The sequence below is a fragment of the Mesoplodon mirus genome (assembly GCF_964341445.2).
Source record: "Mesoplodon mirus genome assembly, chromosome: 10".
In the NCBI taxonomy this organism is placed as follows: Eukaryota; Metazoa; Chordata; class Mammalia; order Artiodactyla; family Ziphiidae; genus Mesoplodon; species Mesoplodon mirus.
Genome location: NC_138986.1, coordinates 9,755,503 through 9,782,523, shown reverse-complemented (window position 1 = coordinate 9,782,523; position 27,021 = coordinate 9,755,503). Strand labels below are relative to the sequence as shown.

The 27,021-nt window shown below is 46.8% G+C and overlaps 1 protein-coding gene across 2 annotated transcripts in view; it reads left to right on the top strand.

Moving 5' to 3' along the window:
* The window catches only part of ZDHHC14 (zDHHC palmitoyltransferase 14), a 281,866-nt gene that overhangs the window by 208,777 nt on the left and 46,068 nt on the right, over positions 1-27,021 (top strand). For both annotated transcript variants that reach the window (XM_082634320.1, XM_082634319.1), the window contains exon 4: positions 26,005-26,142. In XM_082634320.1, the coding sequence (XP_082490446.1) occupies positions 26,005-26,142 (138 nt within the window). The remainder of the gene's footprint in view (positions 1-26,004; positions 26,143-27,021) is intronic.

Below are 27,021 nucleotides of genomic sequence, written 5' to 3'. Positions count from 1 at the left end.
ACCCAGAACTGAATCCTGGTCCTGTCCTTGGATAATATTGGAACCCGGGCAGGTTATCTGACCACCCCCAGGGGTTTCCACATCTGTAAAATGGGGTGATCCTAGTACTGCCTCGTAGGTTTCTTTTAAGGATGAAGTGAGATAGTGCCGAGCAAGCACAGACCTGGTGCACACCAAGGGCTCACAGAGGGCTTGCCAGTGATTTAGTAGTGCGTAACAGGAGAAGAGATGCCGAGGTGCTCCCAGGGAACTGCGGAGAACAAACGCTGTCTTCACAGAATGATGGGAGTCCCCTTGTTTTCCTGTAATCTGGGAGGATTTGGATGATCTGCAGCTGCAGGATTGAATATATCCTCTCTCTCTCTGTCTCTTTTTATCTGCTTCTCTCTCATTGTCTCTCTGTGTTGCCATCAAATCGCTTCTGCACATTGAAACAGAGTATTGGGGGTTGTTTGTTCTTCCAGGCAATTTTTTTTTTTTTTAATCAGAGTTTTCTTTTATATTTATTTATTTATTTATTTATTTATGGCTGTATCGGGTCTTCATTGCTACGTGTGGGCTTTCTCTAGTTGCGGCGAGCAGGCTTCTCATTGTCGTGGCTTCTCTTGTTGTGGAGCACAGGCTCTAAGCGCACAGGCTTCAGTAGTTGTGGCACTTGGGCTCAGTAGTTGTGGCTCGCAAGCTCTAGAGTGCAGGCTCAGTAGTTGTGGCGCACGGGCTTAGTTGCGCTGCGGCAAGTGGGATCTTCCCAGACCACGGATTGAACCTGTGTCCCCTGCATTGGCAGGCAGATTCTTAACCACTGTGTCACCAGGGAAGTCCCTCCAGGCAATTTTTGACGTTATAAAATATTTTTACACAACTGACAGCTGGGACCAAGGAGCCATCTCTGCTCACTCAGACCCTTAGGACCCCTCAGGTCATTAAAGGAAGAGTAACAGAAGGAGCTGGAAAGCAAAACATACCCTTGTGAGGTCTTCTCAGACTCACTAAGTATGTTCCAGCCCCAGCTGAGCCCCTTCCACATCTCCCCAGCCAGGGTGGACCCTTTCAGGGAAGTCTGTCCTTTGGTAGGCTCTGGCCCAGTGTCAGAATAGCCAGCAGCTTTCCCTGGCATTGGGTATTTTTAACACAACCTAAACCTGTAATAAAGTGTGATTTACTTGAAAGTAATTTATGCATGCACTGTGAACTAAACTAAGTTTGCTGAACACTAAGAAGGAGCACTGCAAGCATTTGCAAGCCTGCTCTACGGGGGTCTGTCTGACTTGGACCAGCCCAGAGGCAGCAACACCTGGGTCCCAGACCTGCTGCCTGGTCCACCTCTGCTCCCACCATGCCATGTCTGGAGGGCAGAGAAGGTGGCACACGAAGCCCTCGAGCTGTGTCAGCCGCTGCAGAGCTCTCGGCGGCACCAGCCTCCTCCCTCCTAGGGGGGTTGCCCTGGCCCCATTTTCACCTGTCCCCTTCTGTCATTTCTGACGTGGATGGCGCAGAGAACCTCCAGACACCCTCTGCAGGGACTCAGTGCCCACTTACTCTCGTTTTGGGGAGAGCGTCACGGTCGTCTTCAAAAGCTCGCTCTCCCTCTCCTGGGCACTGTACTACGCTCTCCCTTCCACCCCACAGTGTCTCCCCCTCCCCGCCCCCACCCATCCAGCTGCTTCCTCTGAGATGTGGGTTTCTGAGCTGAGACTGCAGATGTCTTGTCTGTCGTATACACTCTGCTGAGCCCAGTTACTGCTTCACAGTTGTACTCAAGAGGTCTGAAATATCTGAGATTTAGAATCACAGCTGCCTTCTGGTGTGGGGTAGCACGCTGGAATTTCTTTTAAACGATTTGGGTATGGTGAGACGGGTATTAGTTTTACATAGGAAAGCATATCATTTGAAGGGCATGGAGCAAGCTGGCATTTATAGCCTCCCAGGGACCAGAACAACTGAGGGATTTACTGTGCCCCTGCTAGTTTCCAGTATCCTTGCTTTTTACTGACATTTAATGAGCACCTATGTGTCAGGCTCTGTGCTAGTATCTAGATGCATCAAAATAAAATACAGTCCCCAAGAATCATTCTTAAGAACAGACCAAAGAGAATTCAAGGCCAGAAAGCATTGTATTTATCATATTACATGGATCAAAAAAAGAGTAATTTTATGTTAGTAAAGAGTACATTTAAAAATTCAGTCAACATATATGCATCAAATAACATTGCATCAAAATACATAAAGTAAAAATTATTAGAAAACACAAGGATAATTTGGTATAACATAATGCTAGTGAGAAACAATAATATACCCCTGGCTTTATTGGCTCAGGTAAGCAAAATAAAAGTAAGAAAATAAAAGATAATGCATATAGGGCCTCCCTGGTGGCGCAGTGGTTGAGAGTCCGCCTGCCGATGCAGGGGATACGGGTTCGTGCCCCGGTCTGGGAGGATCCCATGTGCCGCGGAGCGGCTGGGCCCGTGAGCCATGGCCGCTGGGCCTGTGCATCCGGAGCCTGTGCTCCGCAACGGGAGAGGCCACAACAGTGAGAGGCCCGCATACCGCAAAAAGGAAAAAAAAAAAAAAAAAAAAAAAAAAAGATAATGCATATATAATTAATAAATATATGCTGAACTTTGTTTCTGCAAAGTATACTTACCTTTTTTAACTGATTGTGGAACATTAGCAAAATTAATCATACTAGCTGCACAGAAATTCCTAACTTCCTAAAAGCAGATGTTACACAGACTGTGTCACCTAATGACATAACAATAAAACTAGAAATCAATCACAAAAACATAAATACACAAACCTAACCAATTATAATGTTTTTTAAGAACCTTTTCATCAGCTCTTGGGTGGCAGGGACTTCAAAATCGCACTTGTGGAATAGTTAGAAAATGACAGTAAGAACAATGCACAATAAAACTTCATGCCAGTCAGAATTCTAAATTCTAACCGCACAAAACAGTTAACCTAAGCAGAAAAGGAGTTATCTGGAAAACTATTGGGTAGCTCATAGAAAGGAAGGAGAAGGCTGCAGAACCAGGCTCGGCAGCCTGGAAGAGCCCGGGGGAGGCTGGGTGGCTGTGCGCAGCCAGTCATTCCTGCAGTAGGATGTCCCAGGAGGCGCAAACACCACAAGCAAGATGTTTGTGACACCACCACTGAGTTCTGACTCTGCTGCTACCATCAGCTTGGAACTGTGACTCTGTCTGCAAGGACCATGGGCTCTGGATTCAGAGATCTGGTGGGTGGGAGCCCCTGGGCCTGTTTCATTTCCACACCCAAGCAGCCAGCGAGATGGGGGAGGTAGCTGCCCCACTTTCAGCTTCTGTAACGGGTGGAGGGCGGGGCCTACCTCCCACCTATTTTGGGATTCTCCACAAACAGGAAGCTTACTTGGTTGGTGGATGGCCAATGAAATTAGAAGTTTTCAGAAGTCTAGTACAAAAAACAAAACCGAATTTAGAAGCAACTGGAGGAACATAGCAGCCATCTCAAGAAGATAGAAAAAAGAATAGTAAAATAAACTTTAGAAAACAGGAAGAAAACCATTAGTAACCTAGAAAACGGAAAAATAAATATGATAACAGATCTAATTCTTTGACAAATAAGCAACAAAAAGATAAACTTCTGGTGAGACCAAAGGAGGGAAAATAACAAAGTGGAAATAACAGATTCAAGTGAGACATTCTCTCCACAAACTTATGTATAAATTTAATGCAATTTGAGGCAGGAGACAAGATAAAAAATGTACAGTTTGACTACCAATACCATTTGGGGGAAATTATTGGATTTTTGGAAACCGTTTACTGTTCATGTGAGGGCCGCCCCTAAGCTTTCCGTGGTGGCACACAGGCTGGGTTCTTCTCCTCCTGAGGGCTTCCAGCCCCTTTGTGTTAATCTTTGTTTTAGTTTTTTTCTTAGTGTCTGGAGTTTTATCCTTTTTGGTTTAAGCAACAGGTCCTGTAACTAAAAAATATATCATACAACCTAATTAATGCTTTTGGATTCAAGACATTGATCATGTTTCCACCCTCTCCCATTCACTGACCTCTCTGGAGAGTTTCTGTTTGCCTTAGACCAGCAGTAATTGTGTCTCCACCGCCAACTTGAAATGAATAAATACAGACCTGGGATCTTTTAGCTGAAAACAAACTGGGAGGTTTTTCTTTCCACAGATAATCTATTGTAGTGCACCAAGGGTTTAATGAAACTTGCAAAATGACAGATAACTTCAGGGCATATCACTGTCATTGTCATGTAACTCACGCTGTGCAAGATTGTGGAGAGAGCCAGAATTCATTTCACGTCTGCGGAAGACTGCCATTTGTTCATAAAAGGTTTTATTCATTGATATGAAGAAACTCAGAGCCAAATGTAGCAGCCTCTAAACAATGTAAAGACTTTGGGGTGTGTATTTTTGGCACTAACTTACTCCCGGCTTTCCTATAAGCAACTCAAGTCCTTTTCAGAAAGTGATGGGAGTTTTAATTAAGTCACTCGTTATCAATGATTCGTTGTTATTAGCTCAAGTGACAGATGGCAGAATTCCAAGTAACCTTCCTGACTCATTTGACCATAAAATGACATTCTTTCCTGGAAGACTTTTCGTCTTATGTCAAATTAAAACCTTTCCTGGTTGTCAGTACATTCTTTTCTCTGTCTCTTCCTACCAGTTCACATTTCCTGTATTTCACTATTGGTTTCCATTTCCTGGGAACCAACAGTTCCTCTGTTGGTTCTTCTGTAACCTCTTCTTGGCCGTCCCCCAGCTCTTCTCTTGGCCTCTCTCATCCTCCATGGATTCTTCATGCTGTCGCTGGAGACACCCTTTTGTTTCAGCCAGATAAGCTGGTCCCTCCTCTTTCTCAACATGTCCTCCCCACAGTGAGAGCCCCTGTGTTCTGCCACCAAGAGTTTCTTCCAAAAAAATTAAAATCAAGAAAGTCTAGAGGTGCTTTTGAGGCAATAACCAAAATAAAATAAAATTCTACAAAGTCTCTCAACTTTCAGAAGAATTTCCTTCATAACGTGTTTGTCATAGGTGTAAGTACATCTAAGTAGATGTGAATTCCTCAAGATGGAGTACCCAGGCCTGGGAGTCTGCATTGTAGCAAAGTAAAAGGAGGTGGGGATCATGCACGGTCAAGGTTGAGAGCCATGGGAACAGACTTTCTGTGACCCTCTCCGGGATCCACCATTGAGGTCAAGCCATCTGGGTGTGTTGGGAATTGCTCATCTCTCGTGGAGACCAGCGGCCGGCAGTGAGGCCTCCTATGGGAGGTGGCCACTTCCAGAAGAGCACTACTATGGTGATTTGCACCCTTAAAAAATGAATATTAGTAAAATAGCTACCATCCTTGGAGCCTGTTAGAAGCCATACATTGCAAGTATCATTTCACAAATGGAAGTTCATCAGTATTAGTACTTCTTCTGTAACTCACCTTAGGGCCATAGTCCCTCTGGGTGTCTGAGGTGGACATTGACATGGCCTGACAACACGGGTGAAGTCCACCAAGCTGAGTGGCTGGGCCAGGGCCCAGGGGTGGTGTTGAGAGTCAAGAGGAGGAATCAGGCCATATCTGTAGAATGCTCTGTAAAGCAGGCATTCACCACTCATCCAAAAGTATTCCTTCATTGGCTGGTATATGCAAGTAGAATGCAAAGAAGTGTTAAGATGGGCTTCCTGCCTTTGACAAGTTTTCTGCCGACTCATGAAAAGTGAACTAACATCATAAAGAAATATTTTAGGGAGTTCCCTGGTGGCCTAGAGGTTAGGATTCCGGGCTTTCACTGCCGTGGCCCAGTTTCAATCCCTGGTCGGGGAACTGAGCTCCCGCAAGCCACACGGCGCAGCCAAAAAAGAAAAAAGAAAAAAAAAAAACTGTTTGACCAGGTTGTAGCACTCAGGATATCTAGTCTGATCTTAGGAGGGTCATCTTAGACCAATTCCCATAAAGAGGAGAAATGGGAGGAAAGGCTGGAAAAATTGAATAGCAGTCACACTGAAGCCCTCGGGTGCCTGTCGAGAAACAGGAACTAGACTCAGCCACTGGTGCAACACGCTCGAGCAGGAACCTGAGATGGTCTGATCTCACACATCAGTGTAAAGTGAATTGATGAGATGTCTTAGTTAGCTCTTGGCCAGTGATGCAGTATGACAGACACCCTCCAGAATCTCAGTGGCTTTGAACAAACAGCCTTTCTTTTCCTTATGGGCCTGTGGGTCTCCTGGGGCAGCTCTGGGTTTGGCTCCGGGCATTGCTCAGGTTCAGGCTTCTCCTCAGATTTGATTCTGAGACCCCGGCGGAAGGGACAGCAACTGCCAGGCATGTTCTCCTCACTGGGGCCGGGGCGGGGGGGTGGTCACTGGACCACACGATGGGGGCCAAAACAAGCAGTATCTCTTACAGCCTCTGCTTACGACACATCTGCTCAGACTCCATGAGCCAAACAAGGCACGTGACCAGGACCAGGACCTGTCAGTGGGGCCGGGAAGGATACTGCCCCCTCAAGAAGGGGAGTAGTTGAGTATTTGCTGAGATACACCAACCTGTCACATGCAGGGAGACTCGAAGGCCAAAGGTCAGTTACTTTCTAAGAAGCAGTTGTGTGTCTCATTCATCTTTTTAAAGCAGATGGAGCCTTCTAGAAGATGCCCAATAATCATTGTTTACTTGAGTTGCTGAGAATTGAAAGTGGCCTCCAGCAACGGATTTGGGAACTAGGGAGGCTAAGGATGCAACATACTTTACCAGCCCCGAAGTTTCTTCTTCCAAGATATTTGTGGCTGTATCAGCCCATCCAGCTGCTCTCTGTTGGGTGTTAAACAATAAATGTTTCACCAAATTCCACCCACTATTTGTAGGAGTTGGGCAGGACTGAGCTGTTAAAGGCTGGAAACTTGAATAGTGAAGAATAATAACCTGTATGCTTTAGTTTTGAAAGTTTAATTGTTTTTAAAAAGCTATAAAAATAATTCGGTTTGTTGGAACAGACTAAATTTTATCTTATTTTTTAAATGTTGAGAAGTATTTTAAATAAAGGACTAATGGAAATTGGAATAAAGGAAGAAGAATCACTTATATAAGAACCTAGTACCTATGGAGATGTAATTATTATCTTTTTTGATAAAAGAAGTGAAATGGATACATAGAACAATTTATACTAAACTAACTTTCATTTTATGATGCCATCATGTATTTATGTATGGCTTCTGACTTTTGGAGGTAGTTCTGTGTATATTATCTCATTTGCTGCTCACAACCAGCCTAGGCATTAGTCGAGGTAGAGAGTATCACCCCCATTTGCTACAGAACTCAAATTCAGAGAGGGCAGGAACTGTCCATGATCACACAGCAAGACTCTAGCAGCTGGAACCAGAAGGCAACCTCCTAACCACTGTGTGAAAGTTCATAAACCACAGACTTAGAGCAGAGAGAAACCCAGCTGGGCCTGAAAGTCAGCAGCAGGTGGACAAGTAAGACCTAAACACATGAGAAAATGTAATAATTTCTACTCCAGCCTGGGAGAAATGCTGATCATCCAGCAGTTCGTGTCCACCGTGAGTGAGGCTCTGTGCCGGCCCAGGCTGGGGTGCAGCACGCAGAGAGAGAGCAGGAAGTTGAATCACACACGGTCACCAGCCTTTAAAGTCTTATAAAAGCTGCAGAGAGGGTAGGGAAGGTAAATGTCTGGCACGACCTGGTCGGGCCCAAGCAAAGTCATAAGTAAGCTCAACTTCCTAGTTATTCCCCAGGATTCTCAGGTTAACACGACAGGATACATGTATAAGTACTTTAAAGTTTTAAAAATCTCTCATAGATGCATATGAAGATTATATTCCCCTCCTGAAATTGTATTGCCTGAGCGTCCTAGTTTTTGTATAACAGAGGCTCTCTGTACCTTGGATCAGGCCTCCTCCTCCCCAGCATTCCTGTTAGTCTTTAAGATCCCAGGGGAGAGTTTAATGAATCAGCAGGTACCGGAAAGCTGATGGGACACCGCAACTTGAGTGGAAGCAGTGAGCCCCAAACCTGAGGAAAGTCACTGACCACATGCCCTGGACAGAGCAAGTTCCCCCAAAAGGCCCAGAGCGAGAAATGAGATGCCGTGAGGACACACAGCAGGACTGTGGCCCTACTGCCAAAGTGCAGCCTACTCCCTGGGCCCCTCCAACCACAGGCCTGACCAGGGGCTGAGACCCTTGCTTCTCAGGGTTGCTTAGTGCAGGGATTCCTGCCCTGGGCACCATGGATGGGATTCAGGGGGTCCAAGAGCTTGGATGGAAAACTCTGACATCTCTAATGTCACTAACCTCTAAATGAAATTTAATATTTCTTTCAATTATGAACACAGGCAACAAACCACATTAGTTGCATTAGTCACCACTAGAAACCACAGACCTTTTCGTATGACGTTACAGACATTGAAAATAGATCATTTACATTTGCTATTTCAAAACCACGGTAGTTGATAAACTGTAGCTCTTGTTATTTGGCATATAAATAAATAAGCTTGTATCCTACTGTGTCACAACTTTTAAACTATTTTGAAAATGACATTTATTATTGATTTCGACATTAATAAGGTGGAAGGGTGCATGGCTTCATGAGACTGCTAACAGGGTTCACGGCACACAAACTAAGTTAAGAGGTCTGGTTAAATCTTGTTTAGACTCTGCAGTTGTTAGAAAATAGACTGCTTAAGATGACAGGTAACATCTCTCCACCCCACCAGAGGGTTGCTGTTGATTTTCTTCAAGTAATAGGCAGTAACATTTATTTCAAGAATGCCATTTTTAAAAGCTGCTTTTTTGAAAAAAGGAAAACTTTACTGGGCTTGTTCTTCCTTCCTCTCTTTCTTCCTCTTTCGCTCTTAACCCAAACACAGGTGTGCAGAGCGCGCACACACACACACTGTCTCTCTCACACACACACACACACATACACAGCTTCCTGCACTGGGCAGTCAGGCCCGGGCCACCCACCCACCCAGGGTGCTTGCCAACCTGGTGTCCAGCCTGCTACAGATTCTTGGTGGTTTGCTGGGAGCATCTGTGTCACCCTTTCATGACAAAGGAGAGAACAGAAAGCTCAGGGGCAGGACGAGGACTGTGCCGCTGGCCCTTCCCAGCCTCCTCCTCCCCACCTCTGTGTTCTTGGGTAAATAGGAGCCTTCTTAAAAATTGCTGAGAATTCACTCCTTCCCACTGTTCTTGCCTCGGTCTGTTTATGCTACTGAGAAACACTGGGAAGATAAGAGCCCTTGGTATAAAGAAATTTAAATTTTCCCTCAAAAAATAGTACAATATTATTTTAAATTTGAAGCCAAGATTGTTTCCAAGCCCCACATGGGTTTTTAATGGTTTGTATCAATACCTGTTCATTGAAAGTTAGCGAAAACAAGATAGTGTTACAGAGTGCACTCTTGGCCCTTACACGTTCAATTCACAACAGTATCACAGTAGAGTGGTCTGCCATTTATCATGTGATAGAAGTAACCAGTTTTCTATCAAGCTGTTTGTGCCTGAAAAACCATTGCCTATTACTGATTTATGGGTTTGTTTTTCAGTCCAATAAATTGAGCCCAAAATGCATTTTTTTCATCTTTGATCATGCTGAATATTTGCTGTAGGACAGGAAATCGCCAGCATGTGTGCCTGGGGTTATTATAATGCTGTGCTCAGGGAAGCGGGGAGCCTCTAGGCTAATAATCCTTTAGGGCTATGCACATGGCCATGTCAGCACTTCTTTGGCTCACCTGTTTAAGGAATATCCTCTGACTGTCGCTGGTGTGTCAGGCTCTGTGCTAGGCAGGCACTGGGGAGACGATGGTGATGGTGATCAGCACAGCCCTGCCCGCAGAGCTTCCCTACCGAGGAACTCAGGTAGATTCACAGACTCCTGTGGTACAGGGTCATGTGGGAGCATATGGGAGAGTTTCCTAACCCAAAGGAAGGAGCATCCCATCTGAGACCAATGGATGCACAGGTCATAGGAGGATGACCTGTGCAGAGGCGCAGGGCAGCGGGAGGCGGGCAGACCCATGGGACTAGAGAAGGTGGAGACTGCAGGCAGAGAGCGCTGCAGCCAGAGGCAAGACGCCTTCCAAGCCACGCTGAGGAGCTTCAGTCTTATCCCAAGGGCAAGGGCCAGTGGAGTGGCCTTATCAACCGTGTGTTTCAGAAAGTGCTCTCTGTCTGCATTGCAGAGGGTGAACTGGATGGTGATAAGACAGGGCCAAGGAGATGGGTAGGAGGCCTGCAGCTACCCTATAACTAGGGAAGTAGCCGTGGAGATGGAAAGGCGGCGTGGATGGATCCCAGAAATCCTCCCGAGGAAGAAGCCACAGAACTAAGTGCTTCATTAAATTCACGGACTTGGGGCAAAGAAGAGTGAGTTTTTGATCCCTCTGTCTCCTGAGCGCATGATTATTTCCCCATATTAGGAAATTAATGCTTTTAAAGAAAAATCAAGTGCACATATTTTCGGTCAGTCATGACACAGTGACCTGAGTCCATAAAGTACATAACTCAGTGTAACCACCGGAACCCTCTGGCTCTTGGTCCAGAACTGGATCTGCAGCAACTTAAACATGAGGACCCAGAGACAGTGTCGTCAGCTTCAAGGAACTGGGTACCACGTGTGTCCAGCTGTGAGTGGTTGGCTGGTGTCTGAGGTCAGAGACAGAGAAGAAAGAAGGGGGGAAGGGGAGGAAAGAAGTGCTAGAAAATAGTAGGAAAAGAAATACAGGAGGGCGGGAGCAAGAAAGGCGAACGTGCAGAGGAAGTGGGAGGTAGTGAGATGGAAGTGGCATCAGAGGTGCTGGGTGAGAGCCCTGGGGGCTGAGAGGAAGCAGAGCTGAGGGGAGATGCTCCTCACGTGGCTCGGGGCTGCCCCGCAGCTGCTCAGGACGCCAGCTGTGCCCACGGGGCAGCCCCCTTATCCAGAACGTTCCCCACCACCAGCATGACCCCTCCTCCCTGCTGTCCGGCTGTTTCCAAGGTGACGTCACGAAGAGCCCTGAGAGCTTTGTGGTGAGTGAGGTGGGCTCTTGAATGGTCTTTAACCAAAGATGTTTCGGGCTGCTGCTAACAAGGAGTCCATTTTCAGTCCTGCCCTAAACAGAAAGTGTCTTTCCCCATCTCCTGGGGCCTCAGAACAGAGAACGGAGGAGGTGGAGACAGTGCCGAGAGGAGAAAGCAAATCCTGCAAGAAACCGCAGGTAACAAGGGACCGTCCATGGACAAAGGCTGGACTCGGGGCGAGTGCTTTCCCGAGTGTGGGGGAAGGAGAGCCTTGCCTCAAGGTGTCAGGGAACAGCAAGGGGACCCCAGAGGTGCATCTGGCTGGACTGGTCCAGCCTCCTAGACTTGCTGGCTGAAAGTCTTCAGCATTTCCTTGGAGAGAAAAACTCAGAGATAACATCATAACATGCATTTGGAGAACTTTTGCCCATGGCTTTGTAGGGTGAGTCCTCATACTGCTCATCCCAGAGGGAGCCTCAGACATTCCCAACAGAGTCCTTCGCTGGCATCATAGAGGCCCAAGGGATGACCCCACCTCCCTTAAGTATCATTATCCACCAGCGGCTGAACTGGATAGATCCTACCTGAGTCAAGAATCTGGACCTAGGGCTTCCCTGGTGGCGCAGTGGTTGAGGGTCCGCCTGCCGATGCAGGGGACACGGGTTCGTGCCCCGGTCCAGGAAGATCCCACATGCCACGGAGCGGCTGGGCCCGTGAGCCATGGCCGCTGAGCCTGCGCGTCCGGAGCCTGTGCTCCGCAATGGGAGAGGCCACAACAGTGAAAGGCCCGCGTACAGCAAAAAAAAAAATAAAAAAAAAAAAAGAATCTGGACCTAGAGTGAGAACAATCAAGTAAACTGCCCACCCCCGTGAAGGTTCAGTGAGCTTAATTCTGTTCACATCCGTGGAAGCCTTCCCACAGCCTTCGGAGGCAGGGGTGGAGGGAGCGTTGATACACATAAATGAGAAATGGCAGGCAAGGTTGGCTCACACCCTGGGAAGCAGGGCTACCCCCAGAGCCCTCTCAGAGCAGCCCTGCTCTTCGCAGGTTTGGGTCCTGGCTTGCTGGCCTGTCGAGTTCAGAGCCACCCTTGGGGACAGGCCCTGTTAGCTGAGCTGTCACACGGAACCAGCAAAGCCAGGATGCTGACGTGTTCAACTTCAGCAAAGGACTCTATGACTGGTCCAACTACTTGGGCAGCCAATTCATAGTCAGAAGGCTAACGTATAATTGTAGAATGAGAAGTATAACCATCATGGGAAGCAGAACGTGCATGGCCAGCCCTGGGGCGGCTTTCTGGATACTTGGGGCAGATATTCTCGTGTAAGACCAGGAGCCGTCTACATGTATACTTCAGAAAAATGCTTTGTTAGAAGACTACTAGTTTAAAACAATGCATTTAAAGTAAATTGTAAAACATACATCTTTTCTTATTCTGTGCATTTATGTATTTAAAAACTGTTTTCAACAAAAGAAAGAGACTGTCTGGTGCTATATTTTGGAAGGTGCATCCTTCACCAACAGGAAGAGTCTCAACCACAGGATCTCTGGGGCGTCCAGGCACATTTTCAGCCAGTCCTGGATTGCTGCCATGAAATCAACCACAGGTCCATGCGCAGCACACTTCTAATGCAAAAGTAAATTGGACCTAATCCAGAGAAGAGTGCTCTTTGGCCATGGTTTTATTTTTAGCTGACCAAGAAGTGCTCGCCTCATTTCTGCCTGTAATTGTCAAACGGCAACTCTGTTGTAAAAACACTTCTTCGATACCCGAGAAAGCCACAGGCAATTACTTCGTGAAAGTATGTTTCTGTTTGTCTTGCTGTCGCGGCATGGGTACCTCTTTGGCTCACTGTCTCCCCTGATTTGTCTGTGGCTCCTGGCTTCGTGTCTCTGGGGAGTGAGTGTGCTCATCTCTGGTCTCGCTGCCTTTTGCCTTCCCGAAGTCTGTCTCTGTCTCTCAAGTTTATGTCTCCAGCTCAGGCCTGTCCTCAGAGCTCCAGACTTGCAGATGCATCTGCTTTCTGGGCATCTCCACTTGGAGAGCCCAGAGACACCCCAAATCAGCATTCCCGGGGACCCCCAGCTCGCTGAGTGCCAACACCGTCCATCGGTTGCACAAGGCAAACACCAAATGTTTCATATTTGGCTCCTGCCACTCCCATCCTTTTCTAAACACCACCAGGCCCTGTACTTTTTCTTACCAGGTGGGTGCATTTCCCTCCCCTTATGCTAGCATGGTCAACTGCAAGCCACCATCATCTCTCACCTTGCCTGCGCGGGGGTCTCCTAGTGGACCCCGACCATCCACTCCTCTCCCCATCCAGTCCACCCGCTACCATCCCAAACAGAATCGGATCACACCACCTCTCTCCTTAAGTGTGCTTTCCCGCTGGTGGCTCATAGGAAGGAGGCCCACACCCTTCACCTGGTCCACCAGATCTGTGCCCTCCCCCTCTCCAGCTCGGTGGCACCTCACGCCTTGCTGCCTGGACTCCAGCCCTGAGGGTCTCCTCTCAGTTCCTGGAAAAAGGCACATCCTCTCTGTGAAGTCCTCTCACGGAGGGCTCTGGGCTGGTTCCTAGGGAAGCGCGCTCCTCCCTGGGTTTTCTGGGCTCGGCCTTCACAGCTCTGACCGGTTATTTGATGAAAGCCTCTGCCCGGTGGACGTGTAAGCTCCAAGAGGGCAGCTCTGTCTGTTCCTCACCAAGTGCTCTCAGCAACCTGCACCTCCCTGGCCTGCAGCTGCTCAGTTAACATTTGCTGAAGAAGGGAGGGAGGAAGGAGAGAAAGAGAACTGGATACTCCTCTGCCTGCATCTGCTTCATCTTTCCGGGGTACCTTTCTCTCTTTAAAAAAAAAAAAAAAAGCCTATTACTTTTTTAGTTCAGTGACTAGGTTACTGTTGTCAACCGGAACAAAAACGTTTCCTTCCCCCAGAGTCTCAACAAAACTCACCCTCACACCCTCAGACCTCCCAGCGATACAAATGAAAATGTTTAGACTCCAAGAGAAATGATCATTTTTTTAATTAAGTCTGATCAGGAACTAGTAACCCCGATACAGTTCTGGGAGGATGGAAATGACAATTTAAATGACTCATAATGGATTTAGGCCAATTACAGATATAATTTATACATATATTTATTCACTCAACAAGTATTTGAGGGCCTATCATGTGCCAGCTGCAAATTTGAATAAAGCAGTAGCTTTCGAATTTTTTTCCCCCTGCAACTCACAGTAAGAAATGCATTTTGTATTGGGACTCAATTTACACAGATACTCAAAGTTTCATGAAGCCGTACTTGAGTATATGAGATGCCTTGATATTTTCTATTTTATTCTTTTTTTTTTTAATGTTGGGCATGACCAACTAAACTAATTTTATGACTCACTACTTGATCACAGCCCTTAGCTTGGAAAACCCTGAATAAAACATAGGCCCTTCCTGTATGTAAAGCGGCTCCCGACCTGTGGTTGATGACTGGCAGTTATGCTGGGTGAACAGAGTGCCAGCCTCAAGTGGGGCTAGGGTTTGGGGTGTGTACCTTTGGGACCTGAGGAGAGGGTACATTGAGCAAGCCAATCAAAGGTAGGCGCCTGCCTTTCCGCCTTCTTAGAACAACTCAACTTGAAAGTTAGTTGTTGAAATTGGCTACTTCATTTTCAGCAAACTAAACCAATAGGTCAACCGTTGTTCACTAAGAACAGGCTGCAGGAAGTTGTATGTAAAGGCTGGGTGTGAGTGCATGAGGGTGGGAGGGACTGTCATTTTCATTGGATTTGCAAAAAGCATTAGGAAATAAAAAATTAAGAATCAGTGCTCTAGAGGTTAAAAAACAGAGCTTCTGATATTCGTGGAAGGCAGTAGATGAGAGCGTGTGCAGTATTAGCATTGCTGCCTCTGCCTCAGATGTCCTCCGTCGCATGGTCCTCCTCCATCACCCTCATCCCATCGCACCTCACCCAGGCCAGTGGAACCCTGAGAGGCTCTCTGGGCCCTGCCTGGGGATCGAGCTCTGTAGCTCTAGCAAGTGTCAGCCAGGAGGGTTTTGCTGCTTGCCCCACGGCTCTCCATATCGAATGGGATCTTAGCCTACTGTTAAGCTTAACTCTTAGATTATCATAATTTCCTCACTGTACTTTGCTCTTAGCAGCTCTGTAAATCTTTTCAGACAACCCAATAGAATCTCTAGACATTAATCTGCCACAAATCAGAAAACCACATTCCCGGGCCAGCCGTAAACAGTTAACAGGGCAGCGCAGTGGGTATGTGGGAACCAAGGCTGATGTAATGCTCTGCTCTGGCCATCTTGAAATTCTGAGTAATTGTTTAATAGGATGCTCTATAGTTTCCTTGTGCAGTGGGCCCCGCAGAGTACATAGCCAGTCCTGACTATCAGATAGAATCTTTCGCCTGTTCTTTTGTGTGCCTGTGTTTAGAAAAGTAATTAACAATCCGCTGACTAGACTGTGGTAACTCAGGGAAGTGCTGGCATGGTTTGTACAAACAACAGCAACAAACAAGAAAACAACACACTATATTTAGAGTCTAAGACGTCTGCTGACCTGATTCTGGTGGTGGGAGTATTTATGTAGTACGTAGCAGTCTCTGTAGGGCCACCAGTTAGCTCTGGGTCTAACGTGGGTCTATAAGAGAGCTAGCTCTTATCAATTATTTATAGAGTTTCTACTGCGGAGGCCTGCCAGCACTTCCTAATTTTGTGTAGAGTGGACACAATGGACTTCGATTCTTGAAAAGTTTGATTTAGCCGTACGATCCTAATATTTGAGGGGGAAAGAAACCTTAATGACGTATCCAACTGCTGAGGCCCAGAAACCTGCCTAGGTTACATCACAAAATAGGCATTTAGGATTAGGACTTCAGGTCCTTTAACTTGGGCATCCAATGTACTTTCAACAATGCACCACCAAAAGAGCAATAGCACACATATTTGAAACTTAACTTGGGACTTAGAACAATCACAGTGAACATTTTCTAGCCGATTGTAATTTTTTTTTTTCTGGTGGTTGTAAACAGTGGGCCATTTTAGAAAAAGAATATAATGAGGAAACCAATATAGAAAACAGATACAGATCTGTCTGCTCCAGTTGAAAGGGAAGGAAAGGTGGGCCTTCCAGCACCCAAGGAGCTCAATTTGGAAATGCATTAGCTCTGCAGACATCAAGGCTGCGGCTGCTGGAGCTGCCCAGGGAATACAAGCAAAGGGCTGCCATGGTCTTATTTGTTTTGGTGGTCCCTCTAGCAGCAGCGTGAGGAAACCAGAAAGGTTTCACGGTGGTTCATGAAAGAGGTCACGGGGTTGCTGCAATGGCCTTCAGCGACAGGGAGCAGCAGCATAGAAAAGATAGCAGGAATAATACAATGGGCAATCCTGTTGACTGGCTGGATGGGAGGGGTGAGAGCCAAAGGCAGAAATGAATGCATTTTCTACCTTGGGCAGCTAGATGCATGGGGGCGCCATTTACTAAGAAAAGGCGGGCCAGTGAGGAGCGAGGACAAGGGAGCATAATAAACACAGCTTAGGACCCGCTGAATGAGAGGTGGCGATGGGACAGTTAGGTGGAAACGTCTAGAGGGCAGTGGAAAGATGGCACGAACTCACCCGAGGAAGATACATCGGTGAGAAGCATAAAAGCCCAAGGGTGCACAAGCTAACCCTTGTGCTCGAGAGGACTGACTGGGGTTATCCACTCCCAACAGGCCCCTCCCAAGCCTGGATGTTTGTAGTAGATCACCAAACCTTGAGCCGAAGGGACACAGGATTGTGGAATCTCGGGCACATGCCCTAAAATGCCACCCAGGCAGCTGGAGAAGCAGGTACTCCAGGGGGCTGAATGTCTGGGCAGGGTGAGTGTGCAGTGAGGATTTTGGAAGGCCCTACAGATGACTTCTGAGCATCAAACACCCCTTCTGCTCATGAGTCCAGCTCTGCTTCTGTTCTGTACCAACAATGGGGCGGCCAGGGCTTGTTCGCAGAGAGCTGGCCTGAGCCCCAGGGACTCCTGACTCGGGGAGGGCTGGACCGGGAGGGCACCTGAGGGTCTTCTGGCCACAGCCACCTTTTAGAAACGGGAAACTGAGGACCATTATGAACATTGTAAACGTGAATATCACCCTCATAAAAATAAGCCCTCCAGGTGACCGTCAGAGCATATACTGAAGAAGGGTTAGGGCTTCCCTGGTGGCGCAGTGGTTGAGAGTCCGCCTGCCGATGCAGGGGACATGGGTTCGTGCCCCAGTCCGGGAGGATCCCACATGCCACGGAGCGGCTGGGCCCGTGAGCCATGGCCGCTGAGCCTGCGTGTCGGAGCCTGTGCTCCGCAACGGGAGAGGCCACAATGGTGAGAGGCCTGCGTACTGCAAAAAAAAAAAAAAAAAAAAAAAGAAGGGTTAGAGGGGGAGGGTGTGCCCCTCTCACTCTTCCATCCAACATCTGATTACGTAATCTTGTAACACACAATACGTATATAATTATATTACCAGATGAGAAATTACACTTGTATAAGGCACAATGCATAGCTGTGTTTCTTTCCTTGAGCTCGCCTTATATTTTAATACTACTGATAATGAAGTTGGGTCTACAGTTTCAACTTAAGAAAAATGAAGTGTCTCAGAAGCTTTGCAAAGAGGTCTCATTCTGGATCAATTTTTTTAAGAGAACTACTTTGGACATACCACAGTTTGCTTTTCAAGGGAAACATCATCAATTCCATTAGGCTGCTGTGCCCTGCTCATAGACACAGCTCTCTGCACCTTAGATGATGTAGATTCTTTGCTGCAAGATCACAGAAGCAGGCTTACTTTGGAAAAGCGTGCCCATCCGGAATATAATTTTTCAATTGTGTATTGTCAAATTAAAAGGTTTTGAAGAGCCTTAGAATTGCTAGCTTTATGTGTATAATGTACCCATAAGTCAGTTCTGAAACCTTCACTTTGAGGATAAATTGACTGGCTTCAAAAAACATAGTAACTGGCCATGAAAGAACACCTGTCCAAAGAGTGTGGGTAAGTGGGAGAAGCAGAGAGTAGACATTAGAAGCAGCTCTAGACCCAGATGTAGCATGGAGGAGCCCTGGGCCTGTGGCCGTTGCATTTGGTGTGAGATTCACTTTCTATGTCACCTGTACTTGGGAATCTGTGCTGCCCACGTTAGAGGTTCGGTATGGGGCACGTGAGATAAGGAATGTGAACAGGTATTGAAAACCAGAAAGCCCTACAGGTGTTTAAGCCATTGTGATGTAAGGTGGTGTTGATACTGATGTCAAGGCTTGGAATTTCTAGAGAGGAATGGAGACTAGAGAATTCTAGAGAAAGCGGGGTGTTGGTTGATAGCATGAGCTTGTTTTTCAGATTCAGAAGATAACTGTTTTATTCTGTGGAGAATTAAGGAGACCTCCCAGGCATAGTTTCTGGCCCTGCAAACGCAGAGACGGAGTGGAGCTGATGCTGAGAGGGGCCCAGAGGGGTCAGGGAGTGGCCACCCCAGAAGGAGACTCAGTAGCATCCAAGCACTTGCTTATAGTGGAGCTTATTTCAGAGTTTCACAACTTAGCAAGTTACAGCTGGAGAACTACTGAGGACCACCAATGTACCAGGACTGTTTTCCTGAGGATGTACAAATTGGAGCTTATAATACTGATTTTATCATAATGATGCAGAGCCCTAATCCAGCAGCTAAATTCCAGGAAGCTCAAAGACCTCTGTGCTGGGGCTCTAGTTGTGAGTCTGATAAAGACAGAGAGCTCTGGGAGGGGCTGGAGGAGACAAGGGAAGGTAATTCTCCTGCCTCCTTAGAATTTACTCTTCATTTGATGCCCCTCCTGGGAATTGTAGGGTTTCCTTCTGCATCACAACAGGCTGATTCACTTTTTTAAATGGCCTCATTTCTATTCACTTTCTTATATCTCCTTACGAAAACTATTTATATCACACACTAAACCTTTTCTCCCTCACTTTCTTAGAAATACCAACTATTTCTCTTTGCTTCCTGTAAAAACCTTTCCCCCCACCCCTTTTCTCAACAGCTTCGTGTTTGTTTCTAATCAGCATATCTACCTCATGGTATAAGTTGCTTCAAAATGCATCTCCCATGCATGCTTGTCTCTCCTCCTAGAAGCACAGAATTTCCCCAACATTGGAAACAGGAGTTAAAAACAAACGGTAGGGCTTCCCTGGTGGCACAGTGGTTGAGAGTCTGCCTGCCGATGCAGGGGACACGGGTTCGTGCCCCGGTCCGGGAAGATCCCACATGCTGCGGAGCGGCTGGGCCCGTGAGCCATGGCTGCTGAGCCTGCGTGTCCGGAGCCTGTGCTCCGCAACGGGAGAGGCCACAACAGTGAGAGACCTGCGGTACAAAACAACGGTAAACAACCCTAGAAAATTAGAGGAAACAGAAATATATTAAGTTGCCCTTTTGAAGAGCTGAAGAGACCTTAGTTGTCTGTTAGTCAAGCCCCCTCATTTGATGCCCAAAGAGACTCAGCCCTGTGCCGGGTAGTGGCAAAGCCAGGGCAGAGGCAAATGAGAGCATGCGGGTGGGTAGGGGGTATGGTCCAAGGTTATGTTCAATTGTAGTGTAAAGGTTACAGCGATTCTACATTTACCAATTGGTTTTACATTGAAAATTTTTAGATTTTTTAGCAAAAGGAGCTAAAAGCTGCAGAATCGTAATTTGTGGGACACTGGCAAGGACTCAAGACCAGAAGAATCCCTGCAGGTGTTAACAAAACACAGAGTTGCTTTACATTTAATTTGACATCTCAAAGGTGTCTTGGAGCTTATTTAATCCAACTTTTTACATGTAAAGAAACCAGGTCCCTGTGTAGAAGAGATGTATTAATACTTTAAGGCCACAGAGTTAGTTAATATGATTTCTTGATTTTCTTGCACCATAAAATTAAACAGATAGAAATCATTATCAGAAAAGGAGCAAAGATGTGTTGGGGGGGCATAAGAAACCTTCCCTGATACATCTGTTTGCCCCAAATAACCCCCAAGCCACACAATCTCAATAAATAGTGTTTAGCAAGCAGGTTTCTCCAATCTGTATGTCTCCATAAGAAGTTCGCTTCTTCTGATCACTTTGCTGAGAATGAGGCCATCTTTTAACAGGTTAGGTTACTTCTTGATTGAGGGTGAGCACCCAGACGTGAGCTAGGTCTTCTCCACATCCCCCAGAGGGTAGATGCCCTGAACCAGAAGAAGCCCAAGGGGCCACCGACACAACTGCCAGTCCCGGTGTGGCCATGGTCCACTCTTGTTCCCATTCCTGCTGATGTGCTGTGCCTGGAGCTGCAGGTGCCCAAGTGTGCTTCCCCAGGAGGGAGGGGCCGGGTCCTCAGGGCCCACCTGGCACAGTGACCAGCAGGGAGCTGGCACGGGAGGCGGGAACAGGTGGTGGTTAAGAGTACAGGTTAACACCTGGGCTCCAATGCCCACTCCTCCGTCTGCACGTTCCTCTTCTGTAAAATGGGCATAATAGCATCAACCTCACAAGGTTTCGTGAGAATTAAGTGACGCAATTCATGTGAAATACTTAGCACAGTGCCTGGCACATAGTAAGGACTCAATAAAGTTTGGTTAAAAGTGAGAAGAGGAGTGGAGTTAGCAGATGAGGTTGCTCTCCAGAAATCATTAAAACAGTGGCAAGGCTATAATTAGATTTTACCAAAAGATCTAGAACAGCATGAATTATTTAGTGTCTAAGAATATGGTCCTCTGATACTTGAGCTAGTTTCATATTTAAATGTTCCTATTACATAATTTTTTCAATTACGTGGGAACCATAAAGGCCAGGTAATAACACACGTACCACTATATCTCAACATTCATCATTCTAAAGAGGCAAAAGATACCTCATGAGGCAACATTTTTCTAACGTTGGAGGTAAAAAAGTCCTAGGTTTAAAGAAAAAGTAATTTTCCCCTTCATACCTTTAAAAAACATTTACCTTAATTTAAATGTAATTAACATTTAAATGAGAAGTTTCACATCGCAGTTTTCACAGGATTCTCAAGACACCCTTGCAGAGAGGAGACGCAGGCCACAGAGCCCAGGACCACTGTATGGAAAACTCAGAATTGCTTGGCCAGAGGATATGATTTTATTTATCTCTTGAGGGCCTGACTTCTGGGAGATTTCAAATTCTGAACATTTTCAAACGCTTTTATTCCTTTTCTGGCAACCTTCAAACACAACTTTTGCAAATAGGTTTCCATTAGTATTTCCCTTAATATTTCAGTGGATTTTTCTCTCCCTGCCCAATTTTAATACGTCTCCATTTCTACTTATTTTTAAGGCCTCTTTTTCATACTCCATCTTTCCAGGAAATCAAATCTTCCTTTAATCAGAGGAGTGGGCTAATCCCTCAGCTCAGCACCTGCGGTACCTTGCCTGGTTCAGTGGCACCCTCGTCTGAAAAGTGTGGGGATAGTACCTACCTCGTGGGGCTGTGGTCAAGGATAAATGAGATAATGATGGAAGAGGCACTCAGTGAATGGTAGCGTTGTCATTGATAATATTCTTTTCATTAGTATTTAGAGTTTGGGGTTAACAAAATAGGATCATAACTCCTTCGCCTAAACTGTGTTCCCACTGGCCATCTTAATGGAACCTTCTTTCCCCGCTTAGGATCTGGTGAATTTGAAGTTGCCTGGAATTCCCCCTGACTTGAATTCCACCGGAAGCCTTGGGCTCTCCCAGTGGCACCCTATGGAGCTTTCAATAAAACCACCTCAGCTTCCCACCATTAGCGAGACAGGCCAGAGGCTGCTTCTCCGTGAGCTGATTCACACTAACAACTGTCCCATCAGCTCTTTCAGCCTCTATCCGCATCTTCCAACCCTCAACCTTCTCTGCACATATTCAAATTTCATGGACCCCTGCCCTTTCCTGTAGTCGCATGCCTGAAATCTCATCTTTTCATCAGCATTTTCCAGTCTCTCCACCTGGCAGCCAGGAGCAGGGATCACTCAGAAAACTACCCAAGGCAATTAATGGCATTTTTTCCTTGGCTTAGTGTATATTTTCGAGTGTGTGCTACATGCCAGGTACTTAGGTGCCAGGGCTATTAGGTGACTGGAAATGATTTCTCGCCGCAAGGCCTCACCTGGGGAAGGAGAGGAAAATAAGTACATAAGCCATGCCAGGGCAGCGTGATGCTAACTGGGGTGTGGGCAGGGCACCCCAGCCGGCAAACTCAGACCTCTCATTATTTTAGAGAAATTTCTAGGTTATCACCCCCAATCCCCGCCCCCCATGTTCCATTCCCTTCCCCCGAGGCTCTGTCCCTCCGCTTAGCACAGCTGAGCACAGATACCCAACAGCCTGGTGTAGGGAACGGCACCTCATTTGATTAAAAGAACCCTCCAGAGAGGCTGCAATGTAGAAACCCCTCCTTTCTGGCAGGATCCAGACTTCAGAGCTGAGGGATTTAGCAGCAAGTCCGAAGCGGTTTTTTAAAGAACCGCCATCGCACACCCCCCTCTCGCATCCCCTGTTGCATAGGACACCATCCAGTTTTTCCACACGGAACATACACAGTCTGACCTCTGCTAACAGTTGTTTGAAGCATCTCAGATGGTGCGGCTGCATGCGGCCACGTTGCCAGCTGTGACCCGGCTCCAGATGTTCTCCCTCCGGCCAGCCACTGCCTCACTCAGTCCCAGGGAGCCACCCGTGTGCCCGCTGGTGCCCGGCGCTTGTCTGATGTCCCTCGTGGAAACAGTAACACAGGCCTCCCTGTTCGCAGTGGCCTTGACGGCTCCCGAATGGAGCCAGTGAGGGCCAGGCAAGCGCCCCTCGCCCCGATTCTCTCCTCCACCCATCAGGGAGGGTGCTGTGTGCTGCCAGCATCGTCAGAGAACAGACTCGTTTTCTCGCTCAATTCGGTTTTCCTCTGTTAGAGGCTCATTCTTTGGGTCTGAGGAATATTCTGGATTGTGAAACTAGTGCCCTCTCTGACAAGACAGGGAACTGCTGGAAGCCGTGGAGGGTTCGTTTTGCTGCTGTTTCTCTTCTTAGGGGTCCCAGCGCTTGATACAGTGTGGGGCTCACGGGGATGCTCACCCCGGCTGGCTGGGCGTTTGGTGGGCGAGAGTTCTGGAAGCCGCTAGAACCGGGCCGGCCTGGCTGCTGTTAGCCGTGCGGCCCTGGGCAACGTGCTTGCTCACGGGACGTCCTCGTGGTAGCATGAGGGTTTATTCAGTCCTTGACAGACATTTATTAAAGGCTTAGTGGAGCTGGCAGGCAAAAGCAAGTAAAAATAAATCAGATGATTTTAGAGAAGGTGGATGAAGGCGGCGGCGGCCGTTGGGGCGTCATCAGTGTAGAGTTGGCATTTGAACCCCGGTGGGGAGGAGGTTACTGGGTGAGAGAGAGAGAGAGTCCGCAGAGAAGAGGCGCAGGCCCAGCCCGGGTGCAGCCCCTCTCCCGCCCCGACACCCCCGAAGTCAGGGAGGAGGGAGGAGGGTAGCGGGGTCCGGGAGGCGGCCCTGGGCTCTGAGCTTCCTTCTTCCACAGAGATGCGCACCCAGCTCTCAGGCTCATTTACCAATGCGTGTACAACAATCACAAAGGAGAACATGAAAACCGTTAAATGGAAGCATTTCTCCGCAAGCCTACATCGTTAGTGGGAATTTCGTCAGCCAAGAAAAAGTTTTCAGTAAGACAAATTTCCCAATGGAAACTGCTTCCAGCTCAGGGCTGCCGGAGAGCCGGATGTTCACACCCATTCTCAGACAGCACTAGTTTCCTCCGAAGCCCCCGCAGACCCCATGCCCGAGGGTCTCATGTGCCTCATCTGTTGCTTTCATTCCTTAGCAGCTCAGGAAAGCACATTATCTCAGCTTAGCTAATAGTAAACTTTCTAAGCTAAAAACACAGCTACCACCTGCCCCCATAGAAATGATTACCTGGAGCCATAAAGACCTTGGTACTTGGCCTGGGGCGGGGATCCGCAGTGTTAATTCTGCCTCCCAAGCCCTGATGTCTCCTCTGCTGGTGGGCGAGTCTCACTTTAATTAGGAGGCTCAGTCTACCACGTACTTGGCATCTGGAGATCAGCTTTCACAGCTGGAACCAGAGGTGCCAACCTAACCTGGGCTTCCCCAGCCTCCACTTGTCATTCTCGCTTTCCACAGGCGTGTGTTAAGAAGAAAAGAGGTTTCTCGACAGCCTCAAAGTCTTAGGAAAATTCTGCTGATTCTGATTTCTTTTTTATTTTTGCCTGTTTCATATAGACCTTTCCATTATACAGCCTGTGTAGATCAGTGACTTGGGGAAATGAGGTGGTTTTTGCGCAGGGATTAACTTTTCCAGCTGTGTGGGGTTGGTAACACATGTTAATGTGTCACTCACATGGACACACCAATAGGAGTTGCTCTCCTTTGAATGTCAGCATCTTATAGGCCATCAGATTGTCACCAGGCTGGTGAGCTTTGAAATTTCTCCCTGGGTGTCCTCTGCTCAGACTGGCTGCTGCTTGTTGATGTCATTTGCAGACAACGGTGGATCTTACAGTTCCTCTGCCACCACTGTCTCCAGGCGTCCTCATGCCCTTTTCAAGAAATAAGCTTGCACTAGACATAAAATATGAGATGAGTGGTGTATGATAGGTGACCAGAAAGAAAGGAAACACTGCCTTGCATAATTTTATGATGTTTTGTTTACAGAGTCACACCTCACAGAGGCCTCTCTGTATGTTTTCAAAGCACACATAGACAGATAAGATGTGAAAATTGGGTAAAAGCTAAGCTTGGATAAGAGCCCCAGTGAAAAAGGGTAGCATTTTCCTCCCCGACCTGCGGCAGGCAGTCTGCTGTGAGTGGGTGTGTTAGAACGACAGTCTGGATAGGCCTTCTGAATAGATCAGCTGAAGAGTAGAGAAGCACTTAGCTATTGCTTGCAAGGGGAAGAACAAATCACAAATGTCCAGCAGACTTTGTGTGAAATCCCTAAGGTGAGACGACACAGGTTTGGGATAACAGTATAAAAATGCCCAAAGCCAGTGCTCAGTCATTTACCAAGTGCTCAAGGCAGCCTGTGCTTTGGGAAGACAAGATCAGCCCCGAGAAAGACCTGGCCTCAATTCTAGTTCCACTGCCTCTGAGCTGTATGGCCCCTGCAGGCAGTCTCCCTTCTAAGCCTCAGTTTGCTCACCTGTAAAATAGAGCAGCAGCAGCATTTTCCTCATAGAAATGTATCAAGGCCAAATGTATTGATGTACGTGACATCTCTTGACAAACCTTAAAGCACCGCATACTGTTTTTTTTTAAATACTTTCCCCAACGGTATTTAGCCCCACAAGACTCTATACAGTATCCTTGTCTTACAGGTAAGGAAGCTGAGAATTGTGGACTAAAAGATCAGGTGTATTACATTATTTGAAGGTCATAGATCATTTTTTAAATGCTATCAATTCTCCTATGACTATTGAAATAGCAGAGAAATTTTTTAGAAAACGGCTATAACTGGGATGGGAGAACAAGGGATTGTCCCTCTGTCCTGTCCCAGGCCCCTAGTGGCCTCTGTCTAGGCCACTTACCATGAAAGATGGTCAATCAGTACCACACACCCATGAAAGACTGAGCCCCATCCCAGCCCAGCCCAGCCCAGCCCAGCAATCACCATCAAGAGTGTTGGTACCATCTTAAGGGAAGATTGTTCTGTGAACCAAAGAACTTTCTTGTACAAAAGAGGGAAATCTTTGCTTTTCTATTGTAATGACAATAGAATGCACACGTTTTGTTTTTTCAAAACAGCTGAGCTCTGTTGAAAGAATAATTATGTTCTTGAAATGTCTTAACGGTAAGCATTTCTCTGAGAGGTGAATTTGGAAGTACGTACATACAATGATACCATTTTGTTATATTATTAGAGTATTGGGGGGGGAGCTCCCTCAAGTAAAAAGACATTTTATTAATTAATTTCCTTTTTTTTTTTTTCTGCCTCTCATTTCAGAACGATTTGATCACCACTGTCCCTGGGTAGGCAACTGTGTGGGGAAAAGAAACTACAGATTTTTTTATATGTTTATTTTATCTCTGTCTTTTCTGACAGTCTTTATATTTGCATTCGTTATCACCCACGTCATTCTTCGTAAGTATGCTGGCGAAATCAGATTACGTATGTAACCATTTGCCTGACTTTAGTTTTCTGATTTAATTTTGATTTAATATTTTGGTCATTCCGGGCTCTCTCTTTCTTCTCTTTCCCCTTCTCCCTAGCCCCCTCCTCGCTTCCAGCCTGACCCCTTTTTGTTTCTCACCTCCCTCCCAGCCTTGTCACCCCGCCTCTCTCCCTCCCACCCCCCATCCCCATCCTTCCCACAGCAGCTGCCAGGGGCACCCCTGGATCAGAGTCTTTCACTTACAAGACCTTCTCCTTGATACATGGTCCCTATTCCACCCTCGTGACTTTACTTTCTCTTCTGCTAATGGATCCCCGGAAAAAAGTACTCCCACGTTTTCACAAAGGATAATGTGCTGTAATGACACCCATTGAACAACAGAGCTTTTTTTTTTTTTAATGTGATATCTACTTAAGCAGGAATAGTCACCCTCCCTAAAAAAAAAAAAAAAAAAAAAATGGGGATAAAGACTGAGCTTTCTTATACACATATCTATAAATGTTAAAGATATATATTTGATAAGATGTTTAATTACCTGCCAGAACATTGGCAAGCTTCCCCTGGCATATGAAGGAAGCAACTTTATTAAAAATGAAGTGTGGATATAAATGACTTTAATATATATTTGCCTAAGCAAATGGCATTTTTCATTACCCTTCCTAAGGTCATAATTTTGAATTTCTTCCATTTCCTGGCCCCTCACTTCCCTGTAATAGGGAGTGATGAGAAGGAAGCCACTTGACTTTGACCTATAAATGTGAGCCTTAAACTTCCATTACAGTTCCATTAGCAACATTAAAGACCAGCATGGCCTCTGCCCACATTCCTGAAGTACACCCACCCATTAG